This window comes from Mus caroli, chromosome 10, assembly GCF_900094665.2.
Source record: "Mus caroli chromosome 10, CAROLI_EIJ_v1.1, whole genome shotgun sequence".
Taxonomy (NCBI): domain Eukaryota; kingdom Metazoa; phylum Chordata; class Mammalia; order Rodentia; family Muridae; genus Mus; species Mus caroli.
The window spans coordinates 103,865,282-103,878,361 of NC_034579.1; the positions used below are offsets into that span (position 1 = coordinate 103,865,282).

At 46.2% G+C, this 13,080-nt stretch overlaps 1 protein-coding gene across 1 annotated transcript in view; it reads left to right on the top strand.

The window, feature by feature from the left end:
- Positions 1-13,080, top strand: part of Csrp2 (cysteine and glycine rich protein 2) — a 19,529-nt gene continuing 6,449 nt past the window's right edge. The window contains exons 1-2 of the mRNA XM_021174394.2: positions 1-91; positions 11,632-11,744. Of these exons, the coding sequence (XP_021030053.1) occupies positions 11,633-11,744 (112 nt within the window). The 5' untranslated portion in view covers positions 1-91; position 11,632. The remainder of the gene's footprint in view (positions 92-11,631; positions 11,745-13,080) is intronic.

The following is a 13,080-nucleotide window of genomic DNA, read 5'->3' on the forward strand; positions in this document are numbered from 1 at the left end:
GCGGTCCCCCCCAGTCTCCGGATCCGCCCGCGGCTTTTCTCGGTCAGACCTCGTTAGCTCCGCCCGCCGCGTGCTCCCTCCTCCCACTCGGGTGAGTCCTAGGAAGCCTGCGGCCCCGCGGTCCCTGTCATCTCCACCCCTGCTCCTGACTATGCTCCCACCCATCCTCTCACTTCTGCCCCAATGCGGGGTCCACTAGCACACCTGCTGTCGCCCCCAGACCATCCCTGCCCTGGGACCTCATGTCCTTGGGGCAGGTAAATCATCCCCTGTGACCTTTAATTTTCCATCCTGTTCTCTGGGAGAGAGGCGAGCTGGGAGTTTCTCGTGGCCGCCAATGCCTCTTTTTGTAGCCCCAGGCTCCCTCCCAGGGCTGATTCTCCCCTTCGGGTAGGAGGAGGTTAGAGGCTTCGGGGCTCCAGTACCCCAAGGGTGTGTCTGCCCAGCCCTGCCGTCCTTCTCCGGAATTGGGTGGGTACTCTGGGGTGGTGGGCGTCTCCATACCCGCTGAGCTCCAGTTCTCCTGTGGCGAAACGGAGCTCCTGGCCATCGCCTTTGTTCGGTGGTCTCTGCCCACCCGGCACAGAAGGAACCATAGTGAAATTCTAGTTGAACATTCCTAGCTTTTCCTGGTGCTTTCTACCTTTAAAGTACAAACAAGGATACAGCATTGCTTGGTTCTGAAATTCTGCAACAGGTCCTAAAAGTCACAGTATGGGTTCAGAGCTAGATTCTGGTTATAGGCATCCGTGAGGTGAGGGGTGAGGGGAGGGGAGAGCTCTTGAAACTTCTGTCCCCTTGGAAGCCAGGACTTTGAACTTTATTTGTTTACCTGATTACTTTTTGAGTAAACATTTGGTTTGACCTGTTTTGTTTGGGTTGCATACATTTTTACTTTATAAATGCTTTTCAGTTCGGGGCGGGGGGTGGGGGGCTGGGTGTAGTAATTTTTTAACTCGGGCAGCGAAAATAGTTAAATTATTGACTTTCTCAATGCGTGCTTAATCTCTACTTACATAAAACCAAAGAATCCAAAAAGGAAGCGATTCTTGTACCCAGATTCTTCAAGAAAGATTTAAACGGTAGATTTCAAAAGAGCGACTCATACAATCTCAACACTGCATACAAGTGACATTTGGGATCCTAGTCTCTGCCATTGCCTTGTAATTGTTACTGATAATTCCTTCATTACTCCTCAAGGCTGTTTGACCCCACTTTTTATAGCCAGGTTGCCATAGACGTATACATCCCATGAGTCTCTGGAACACTGTTTGCTTAGTTATCTTGAATATGTTGGAGCACACCTCAGTGCTTGTTAACTGAATAAAGAAGGCGGGAACAGACAAGGCGCTGTTGTGGGAGCAGTAGATATTTATTAACAGATTTTAGCCAATGTGGTGTTTTTTTTTTTTTTAACACCATAAATTGTTAACAGATTCCTCCCAATCTTGTTTTGAAAATTTTTGGCTGACATGGAACATGCTCAAGAGCATGCTAAAATCAGTACGGATTGGAGGGCCATCCTGGTGAAGTTGCACAGTCTTGGACTTGAGGGAAATTGTATCTTTATTAAAAGATAGCATAAATGTTGGTATCAGGTAGGGGGACAGGATACTAGGTCCAGGCATAACCCTGTCAATACATAGCTTTGAGAGCTCAAGCATTTGGTTTTCATTTCCCTTCTGTTACAAATGAGAGGGATAAATGAGATGGGCATAGGGGACCCTCCAAGGGAGAGGAGGTATAACATGGGAGGGCAGAAATCAAGTCTAGAGTGTCACTCCCAAGTCAGTACCCCTTGGTTTGGTGCCCCTAACACGTTAACACTCTCTGGTCTCAGCCTTGTGAAATAGGTCTAATAGCATCCTTGCTGGGGTGGTGGGGGAGAGGGAAAGGGTGTGTGTGGGTAGGGTGTGTGTGTAAGGAATGCCTAAGTACAAGGTACAACCTTAGGGATATGTATGTGGTGGATTGCTTGTGGTTTTAGATCACTTCCTGCGCTTTCTGAAACTTGGTGGGAGTCTTTCCAGAGAGAGGGGACTTCCACTTGAACATCACCCAGCCCTTCCCTCCATCCTCAGACCTCCCGAGGTTTCCTCAGGACTCCATCACTGCCTGGACTGGAATTTGCTTGCCACCTCCTGGGTCCTGTCGGTTGGGTAACACCTAGGGAAGGAATCCTGTTTGTGTGTCCCAGGCCTCTTCTCCAAACCTGTTGTTTCTTGTTGTATGTTGTTTATAGTACTGGGCTTGAACCTAGGACCTTGTGAATACTAAGCAAGGACTCTGAAGGGAGCCACAATCCGCCCTTTTAATTTTTTTCATTTTGAGACAAAATTTTGCAGTTTTCTAGGCTGCCCTTGAACTTTAGATCATCCTGTCAGAGTCTCCCAACTAGCTGGGATTACAGATCTGTGCCTGGTCCAAAATGTTATTAAATATATAAGAGACAGCACGTGTGACTGAGATTTGAAGGAGCTGAATTTCTTGCATTGAAAATCAAGATCTAGAGGACTGCTTCTCATTCTGCATTCTAGGGAAAGCAAGGCGCAATTTCTGGCTGTTAGATTTTATTGTTGTAGGCTGTAGAGGGAGAGCCATAGTGTACTGTGTGTGAATCATTTGCAGAGACTTAGCCAGGTCCTTGCATTTTCACGAGCTCCTTGTGCCAACAGTACTAATTGCTTTTGCCTAGTAATAAAAGTTCAGGCAGATTAGGATACAGCAAGGCGAAGGGCCTTGACAGTTAACTGTAGGAACGGTTTCCTGGTGGCTTCACAAAAGAAATGGAGAGAGAATGGAATCCAGTATAGCAAATGCTCTGAATCTTTGGCATAGCCACAGGTGACAGTACTACTATCCCTGTGGCTGCCAGTGAGCGCTATTGGTGTTCTAGGTCAGATTGGTCAGATTGGTCATCTTGTTTTCATAGTTAATATTCACCAGGTTTTCCAGCCATAAGAATGAGAATCATGGTAATGCCTACTTACCATTTAGTTGTGAAGACTATATCAATAAACAATGTAAATGGTAAATATTACAGGAGTATTTGTAATTATGACTACCTGCTATGTAACAGACACTATTTATTGTAAGGGTGTTTTGCATATATTGTTTAATCTCAGAACAGCTTTATGATATAAATCAGCATCATTTTCATTTTTAAAATAAGGAAACTAGCAGATAAAATGTTATCTTTATCATTTGCCAAATACGCAGGAATCTTGGCATCTAAATCCAGGTTCTCCATGTACAGAAGGTGAAGATGTTGAATTGTTTGAATAGTTCTGAAGTATCTGGTCATATTCACAGATTGCTGATTGCTCTGGGATGTGTTGGGTCTAGAGATTACCAAACTTACAGCATATCTGTGTTTAATTACAGAGTGTGACCGGGCAGGTACCGCCCACATCCATGTCAAGAATTTTGCTGTCCTCCCGTTGAAGGCATTGTGATGAGGACATGCACATTAGCTAACATGAAGAGCCCAGGGTCACTCAGTCGAAGGGAGGTTCCTTTCCATGGTGACATTAGACTTTGGTGAGCAGAGAGAACTAGGAAGAGCTTCTTGTTGGAAAGTCACAGTTTGGGGGCACTGGCCACACTGCATGGAGGAGCCCCGGGTGGGCAGGAGTCGATTCCTGTGCTTGGAGTATGGGGACTCAGAGACGGGGAACTCTCAGTGATCCGAATGCTCAACCTTTAAAGTCCTTGTGAGAAAAAACAAAAAAGAAATCCAGGGAGTTTTAGGGATAGCTTCAACATGAGTCTGGTTTGCTACTTCGGAGGTCAGTGACCTCAGCAGGCTTGCGCGGTTGAACTTGGTACCATATCCAGACCAGGAGGTGTCCCTAAAGAAAAGGTGGCCTTAGTGGAGTGGCTGGCACTTTCCCCGGGTACTTAGACTTGCTATCTCATATCACAGTTCAAGGTGTCGCAGCTCAGAGGTTATGGCCACAGGGGTGGGAACTGGTGTTCAGACCTAAGTACTTCAGATTTTAATGTCCATATTCATTGTGTTGGACCCGGAGTGTCTGTAGTTTCGAGGTAGTGTGTACTTCACTGTTCATGGCAGGCATTGTTACAGTGATCTTTAGTGTACAACTGGCGCTGAGCTTAGGCTTCTCAGGGGATGCATTGTCATGGATATACAAGATAAAGCCATGTCAGTAAAATTAAAACCATGCTGAAGTTGTTTACATCGTTTGTGTGTGGTGTGTGTGTGCACGCGCGCAATGTAAACACTTTTATATGGGTGTGCACATATGCAGGTAGAGGCCAGAATGTCAATGGTGGGTGTCTTCCTTGAGCCCTGCTTACTTTAATTTTATTTGTTTATTGTTTGTTTCTTTGTTTACCTATCTATTTTGGGTTTTCCAAGGAAGGGTTTCTCTGTAGCTATGGCTGTTCTGGAACTCACTCTGTAGACCAGGCTGCCCTAAACTCAAGAAGATCCACCTGCCTGTGCCTCCCAAGTGCTGGTGGGCCACCACTGCCAGGCTATTTATTTATTTTTGATAAACAATGGCCCAACCCTGCCACTTAAGGATTCAGCTCTGATGGCTAGCCAAATGAACTCAAGAGATCTGTCTATTTCCTCAGTATTCAGACTGCACATACATGCTGCTATGGCCAATTTTTATGTCCGTACTGGGGATCTGAAGTCAGGCCCTCATGAGTTTGTGCTGCCAGGCACTTGGCAGACTATGCTGTCGCAGCCCTGTTTGCATATTTTAAAAAATCACTTTCTGTGTATGGATGTTTTGCTTGCATGTATGTATGTATGTATGTATGCATACCACAGGTGTGCTTGGTTCCTGAGGAGTCCAGGCGATGATGTAGCTCACCAGAAGTGGAGTTACAGAAGGTTGTGAGCTGCTATTTGGGTGCTAGGAACTGAACCCAGGTCCTCTGGAAGAGCAGCAACTGCTTTTAGCCACGGAGTCACTTCTCCAGCCTGCTTATATATCTTTATCGTCAAAGAACAAATCCCTATGAAACAAACAGTCTTCCTTGTAACTCTGTGTGTGTGTGTGTGTGTGTGTGTGTGTGTGTGTGTACCTGTGGGAGGGTGTGTTTGCCCATGGTTGACAGTATCTTTAAGCTGTCCATTTTATACTTTTCTAGACAAGGTCTCACCAGGCATGGAGCTCAGTGCTTTTTGGTTGGTTGGTTTTGGTTTTGTCTGGACTGGTTGGCTAGAGAGCCCCTGATACGCTCTTGTTTGCTGCCACCCCTAGCTCTGGGAATACATCAGTCTTAGGTGGACGCTGGCAATCTGAACTCAGGGCCTTCCTCAATGCAGTGCAGCATACTCTTCCCTTACTGAGGCGTTTCTCTAGCCCCTAGCTGCTTATCTTCAGCTCCCAAGCCAGTGCATGGTATGCCTTATTTGGTGCTGTGGTTGAAGTCCAGATCATTGGTCCCTTCTGTGTGACACAGGTGCTCATTGAAGTTCACCTTCAGCCCCCAGGATATGTGTCGAATTATGTTTATATGGAGTTCTTCATAAACAACAATTACAGAGCGCCTATCATTCACCTCTCCCCCGGAGGAACCTATGAACAGAAATTAATTTAGAAGTTGTTCCCTGGATGGGGGAGGGAATGAGGTCAGATGCCGTCAAAGGCCAGGGCTAGGAGGATAAGGAGGGAGTGGAGTATTTATGACATTTACACATTCCTCTGGGCCTGGGGGCATAGGCCTGTTACCCCAGCTACTTGCTAGGCTGGCTGTCAGGGGGATCGCAGTTCGTGGCTAACAGAAGCAATGCAGACGACATCTTGGTGTCTCAACATTTTTAAAAGTAAAAATTAGGCGGGGGGCGGGGGGGCTGTCACAGTGGTAGAGCACTTGCCTCGCCTGTGCAAGGCCTGTGGTTCAGTTCTGTGTGTACAGAAGCTGAATATTGTAAAATCTGGAGAGACACTGACCTTTGAGTGTCTGCTGTCCAAGCACCATCCTAGCAAATTCTGGGAGCTCTGTAGAGAAGGCACTGCTATCCCTGTTCTCATCAGGGGAATGGCAGACACTATGTTACATACACCGTGTTACACTGTGTTCCTTATGTGGTTACTCAGAGCCAGGGTGAAGATCTGGCTTTCTTAGAAGGATGCTGTAATGGCTACCAGGTTACCAAGACCTGAAGGATCCCTCCTTGGCACCATTATGTTTACTAGCTGAGAAAATTCGACTGGGGCAACAGAAGAAAAAAACTCCTCAGATTAGCAGGAGCTGCAGCCTAGTTTCTGGTTAACCACAGCTTTCAAATACAAGCTTTGCCAAGAGCCATTGTAGTAGGGACAGTACAACTCATTTGTATCCTCTAACAAGCCACTGGCCCCCAAATGTGGCTCAGATGAAGCTGGTTTATAAAAACTTTCCCTTTTGAGAGAGTAGACAATAGACAAGTTTCTAGGGTAACAAGGGAGGCTTTGATGTGGAAGTGTTGAAGCTGGAAGCATTTCCATTTAAAATCTGGATTTATTCACAGAGACACCCGAACTCTTCGTATTAGATCAGGTGACTTACACTCCTAAATGGGGCCATGTACACTTAAATGCACAGGTTCATTCCTTTAAGGTGCCAGATACAGAGCCAGCCGTATAAGAATGGCTTGTTCTATGGAACTGGAGAGATGGCTCGTTGCTAATCTTGCAGAGGGCTGGGGTTTAGTTTCCAGGACCCACATGATGGCTCAAAACCAGCTGAAATACCAGTTCCACAAGTCTGTTGACCTCTTCTGGCCTCTACAGGCACTGTACCCAATACATAGACATGTGCAGACAAACTAACTGCCCAAATACATAAAATAAAAATAGATCTGAGAGAGAGAGAGAGAGAGAGAGAGAGAGAGAGAGAGAGAGAGAGAATGACTGACTTGACCCCTTGTGGGCACTTTGCAGGTCTTATTGGTTCCCTAATGAGTAAGAACTTCAGGTGAGTCAGATTTAGCCTCCAGCCACTGCTCAGAAGGGTGGGTCTCTTGGGTTTGGGTTGGTGTTATAGTCTGAGAAGCAGGAAGGGGGAAAGGAAGGGTTTCACTTATGTATTGACTTGTAAACCAAGCTGTTTAGTCCAGTGCAAAGGGTAAAGTCTAGTTCTGGAAGTTCTATTGAAAACCCAAGAACAAGACTAAAAGCAGAAAAAGCCCGTGTTTGGCCTACACTGTGTGGAAAGTGGGGATTTATCTGTGCTCTCAACCTTGTGTCAGCGAGTGCATGGGCTCAGGGAAAGGCACACGGCACAGACTGCGCAGTGCAGATCCGTCTGCTCTGATTAATGGCAGCTGTCGCAGAGGATCAGCGCCAAGGACTCAGAGGAAAAATGAAGCCTTGCATTTCTTAAAAATATGCACAGCAATGCCAAGAGTGACAGAAGTGGAGGGTTTATCATGTGTTCTCCTGACAAATCCAGGTCCCGTCCATGGGGATTCAGACTAAATGTGTGAAGTTGAACTTCATTTCTTCAGACAGCCAGTGCTGTGAGTGGGACCGTTGTACCTTTCAGTGGCCAGGTACTTCAGAGTGACTCATCAGCTAAGCTTTTTGTTGTTAAACCCCATGGCTCGGCAGCTATGCTGGTTGAAGGTTGTTCTCTGGGTTTTCTTACAGATGTAGGATTTTATCTTTACAGCACCTCGGTAGCAGGAGCTGCCCTTCCAGGTTTATAAGACAAGCAAAACATTGGAAGGGGGGGGGGACCCAAACCAGCCTGTCTCTCTGCTTCTCTTTCCATTGTGGAATGGTTATGTACAAAACACATAGCAATTGACTCTAACTACCCATCAGCTGTCCAGAAACAGAGAACATAAATCTAACTGAGGCTTTCCCAGGGTGTTTGGTTTTGTTTGGTTTGGTTTTTCCTATAGCAAAGAAGAGGTTCTTCAAAAATCTTTACAAATGCCCTTAAGATGGACAGGACCTTAATGTCTAGATACAAGCCACACGGACTGGTAGCTAGTGAGAGAAAACGGAGACGTAGTAGAAGCAGAAAAGCTAAGAACATAGTAAGCAGGATGCCACAGAAGGCCCTGCTATCTCCTGAAAACAGACACTCTCTCCCTCGGCTACAGTGGCGTGCACACCTGCGTAAAAGCTGACTTCTAAGTGAATCTATGGTAACTGTTACCACATAAAGGAAGGGGACATAGTAACACCTTAAACAAACTGAGTAATGAAACAGACTGCTTTTTGCTGGACAGAACAACATAAATGGTCAGTTAAGTATGTCTGAGTGTCACTCAAGGACAAATTGATCTGACCTTGGTCTTGATGGAGTTCTGTTTCCTCATTGGGATTGCTCCAAAAACAGCAGGATCAAAAAAAGAAAAAAAAATGACTATCAGGATGATATTAAATTGCCTGTGCTTAATATGATGGGACACACCTTGATAACAGTAGTGCCTCAATAGCCAACTGATTACCTATAATCCTGGCCTTATACGACCTCTGGTCTCCGTAGGTCTCATGAGGGACCCTCCAGGGGATACCTCTTCCATCCTTGAACACTGCTGAACACAGGTAGGGCACCTTAGCGGCAAGGGCAGTCGGCAGCAGTCACTAATTGTACTGCAAATTGAAGCCAGCGCAGGCTTCGGTGCAGGCTGTTGGAGCTGGTACTCTTCATCTTGGGTTTATAGTCAGGCTTACATTTCAATCAGTTTAAACAAAGACGCACCTGTTTCCACAGACGGGCATAAAAGATAGACACAACATGAACAAGCTGGGTGGCTTCGTGGCAAGCCTAAGAGCACTTGTAGACCCTTGGGTCCCTTTCATCCCTGTTTAGGCAGAAGTCGTTTCTTTCTGCACATCGATACCCAGGACTTGGTGCTAACTAGTGCTATCAGTCTGGCCTTTGTGTAGAAGACCTTTGTGTGTTAATACTGTTTATTTCAAGGAACAGGCTCTGATCTCACATGAGATTTAAAAATCAAGTTCAGTGGCTCATATAACTAAGGGGTTCGGGAGAAGTTGGGTACAGACAAATCAGGGACTGCAAGTCTCTTCCTAGGTCTGGCACCATGGGGCCTCGGGTCTCTGTTTACAGTAGCCAGAGCTACTCTGTATTCACCCTGATCTAAAGCACAGCTCTGGGGTTACCTTTCAAGGAGCTGGACTGGCAGGAGGTCTTGTGTTCATACCTGGTTAAGGGTTGCCATGGTGTGAGAGTGGTTGCTTTGGTCCAGCATGCCTGTGGAAACCGAGCCCCCTGGGAGACAGAGCGCAGCAAGTTAAATTCATAAATGGATTAATGCCACTATAAAAAGGCTCATGGGAGTGGGTTTCCTTTCTTGCTCTTCTGCCTTGTGTCTCTGTGTTGAACACACAATCTTAGAAGCAGGGACCAGGGTCCCTCACCAGACACCAAGCCTACCAGCGCTTGGGACTTGATCTTTACTGCTTTGAGAACTCCGAGAAATCCTATTTCTGTTCTTTACATACCATCCAGCCTGAATCTGTTACGGCAGCACAAAACAGGCTAGGACCAGCAGAGTCAGTGCCTAGAAAATCAGTGCTTTCAAGCTGTGTGTGGTGACGCCCAGTGCAGGGATCCTGCTGATGTGACCTGGTTTGCTCACCAAGAGCCCTGGCATGAGCCCAGACTCCTACAGCATAAACAAGACACTAGATGTCTGGATTGTTTATTAGCAGATATCAGGGCTTTTGAGAAACTCCAGATATATTCTGGTTGGCCAGAGCCCGTGTCTGTCTAGCTCAGCATGTAAGCCCCTTCCTCCTGCCTCAGGGGTTGTGGGGCTCATCCTTTCTTGCTATTGACAAAAAACATGCTTCTGTCCATAAGCCTGCACCGTACAGTGCTGCCTCTGTCTCCTGCCCTTTGCTGACATGTTCCTGTGTACCAGGAGTAGGTTTTCCTGAAACAGAGGATGACTACGCACACTCATGGTCATTGTGGCATAGCACGAAATCTTTGGTGTATTTGCTTTTGCTATAACATACCTGAAGCTGGGTTACATTATAAAAGAGTTTGCTTTGGCTAATCGTTCTGCTGTCCCCTGTGTGGTAGTAAATTGGAAGGGTAACTTGGTGTGTTTATACAGCGAGGGTGGGGAGGTGCCTTCTAACAGGTCTCTATTGTGAGAGTTAATTTACCCCCTCTGTATGTGTAATTGTGGAATCCCCAGGAGCCAGATACTACCACTAGGCTCCCCCACCCCCTAATGCTGCCACATGCAGAAATTAAATCCCTGGCATGAGTTTTGGTGAACACTAATGACAGACACTCAAATTTAAGTTTCTAAACACTTGCCTGAATTTTGGCTTGAACTGGTCATTTCAAACCTCTGTGAGCTAAGAGAGATGTTTCCTCCACGCTATGCTGGATAAAAATCTGGGGGCGGGGGGGGGGAGGGTAACCAGAAGAGGGACAAAGCACCTTGTACTAATTGTTTAAATATTTAATAAAGGTCTCATCAGGAAACCTAATAGAGGTCTGCACCCACTTTAATGGTTGTATGGGAAATCACGCCCTTTTAAGGGCAAAGATGGAAGCTTTTCCCCTGCTTACCAGAACTAACGTGCGTTCTAATCAGGTTTATATTTATAAAGGAAATGCCAGCTTTTACAACCAGCCATTTTTTTTAAAGAGGCAAGGGCCACATCCAGAAACTTAGCAGGCAAAGGCTGCAAATACCCCTCACAGAAGGGAAGCCCAAAAATCGGTGTTGGGGGAAAGGGAGTAGGCCACTGTGTCAGAGGACCACAGAAACAAGGTCCCTTCTTTGCCGGCTGGCTTGCTCCGGCAGTCGAGAACGCTGACATTCTGAAATCAGCCAGTTAGCAGTCCTGGAAGGCCGGTTTGTTAAGGGGAATTAGCGAATGTTGCCCCTACATCATAGATAGTCAGGGATTTCACATCACATCAGACCATGTTTGGAGACTGTCCCCACATACCATGACAGTCACTGCCGGGAAGGGGACTTGATAGCGTTTTCTGTAGGCCTGACAAACCTGGCTGAGTGGGAACACCAACTGTTGGCGGGACTAGGGGCTTTGGGGGTTAGTGAAGCGCACAGCAACTTACTTGGCAGCCATCTGAACATGTTGTGGTGACCGTGGGGGGTTCCAGGGCAGTTGTGCTAGCCACAGAAAGCTATGTGAGCTGTAACTGGACTCAACAGTACATACCTGTACATACAAGTATGTTCATCGCTTATGTACATTAAATGCTAAGAACTCAATGTCTTTGCATTGAATTAAACATATAGCAGAGAACTATAATGCAAGCTTTCCCGCTGAGTTTGTAAAAGGCTCATTAAAAACTGGGTGTGGGAGAAGACAGTGTCTGTCTCTCCACTCCCATAGTTATTCCTGTGGGTTCTAGGGGCTTACTTTGCATTGTACTCTGGTGACCTGTCTCTTCCACTGGATGCAAAGATTCCTTTGTCTTCTAGAAAAAAAAAAGGCTGTCTGAGCCAGTTTCCTAATGAGAGCTATAATTTGGGAGTGGAGATGGAGCTATTTTGGAGGAACGGGGGCCTCTGAAAGGTGTGGTTTGGGTGGTTCATGAAAAAGCAGGATCTGCAAGCACGCATGGTCTCCTGGGCTGAAGCAGCCCTGAGGGAACTCGTAAAACAAGCATCCTAATGCATCCTTTGTTCCGCAGAATGCCTGTCTGGGGCGGTGGAAATAAGTGCGGGGCCTGCGGGAGAACCGTGTACCACGCGGAAGAGGTGCAGTGCGATGGGCGGAGCTTCCATCGCTGCTGCTTCCTGTGCAGTGAGTATGGCCCCGTCCCCCTTCAGTTCACCTCTGGAAGAAAAATAACAACGCTAGCTAAGAGTAATGGTTTAGAGTGACGGGTTTTTTTGTTTGTTTGTTTGCTTTTTGTTTTAACGGCTGAGTCATCTCTCTAGCCCAATGGGTGGTTTTTATGTCTTTGATCTTAAGACACTGAGTACTGAGCCAGAGGGAAGACCATCTAGCCCTCACTTCAGGTCAGTTGGCCTTAGCCTTTGTCACCTCTTCTGTGTCCTCAGGACAGTCTGGCACCTACTGAAAGTTTCTGGCACACCCTGTGTTTGGCTTGGTTCGGTTAATAAGTTGATCTTTGCCACTCTTCTCTTTCTTGCTGGGTTCCTTTCTGAACACCAAGAACTGAAGTTCAGAGTCTACAAGCTTGGTTTCTACAGAACCTTCAAATTTGACCTTCTATAGTAGGGGGTCTCAACTTTCTAAATGCTGCGATCCTATAATACAGTTCCTTGTGTTGTGGTGACCCTCAACCATACAGTCATGATTCACTACATACTGTTATGAATCGTAATGTAAATATCTGATACAGAATATCTAATGTGGGTCATGGGGTCGCGACCCACAGGTTGAGAATCTCTGTTCTACAGTCTTGCTTGTTAGTTGATCACAGCAATTGGAATTCTCAATTTGGCAGAAGAATATAGCATACCTAGGTCCCTACAGGCACACTGGGATTATCATTGTTTATTATGTGGAAGTAGGACATAAAACACTTATCTGTGTGTTCTGAAGAATAAACACCCATGAGAGAAACAAGAAGAGGAAAAAAAAAAAAAAAACCTTCAGAAGACGTTTAAGTCATTTCAAAAGCCGTGTAGCCTCATGGCCTGAGAAACTCACCAGGAGTCAAATGATAGAAGTTTTTCTAATGAAGGATCCATGCATGCAGAGATTTGCCTTATTTCTAGATTATACAGTGAAAAGTACTGTAAATAGCTACATTTTAAACATAAGTTTGCTGGGCCAGTGTATGGTGGCGCACACCTTTAAGCCCGGCACTGGGGAGGCAGAGGCAGGTGGATCTGAGTCTGAGGCTAACCTGGTCTACAGAGGGAGTTCCAAGCCAGTTTGGTGACAGTGAGAAAATTCTAAGACCCTGTCTCCAAAAGTTGCTTACATTAAGAATTAAACTTTAGGCTGGGCGTGGTGGCACATGCCTTTAATCCCAGCACTGGGGGGTGGGGGTGGGGGTAAGGGGGTTTGTGGATTTCTGAGTTCAAGGCCAGCCTGGTCTACAAAGTGAGTTCCAGGACAGCCAGGGCTACACAGAGAAACCCTGTCTTGAAAAACAAAACAAAAC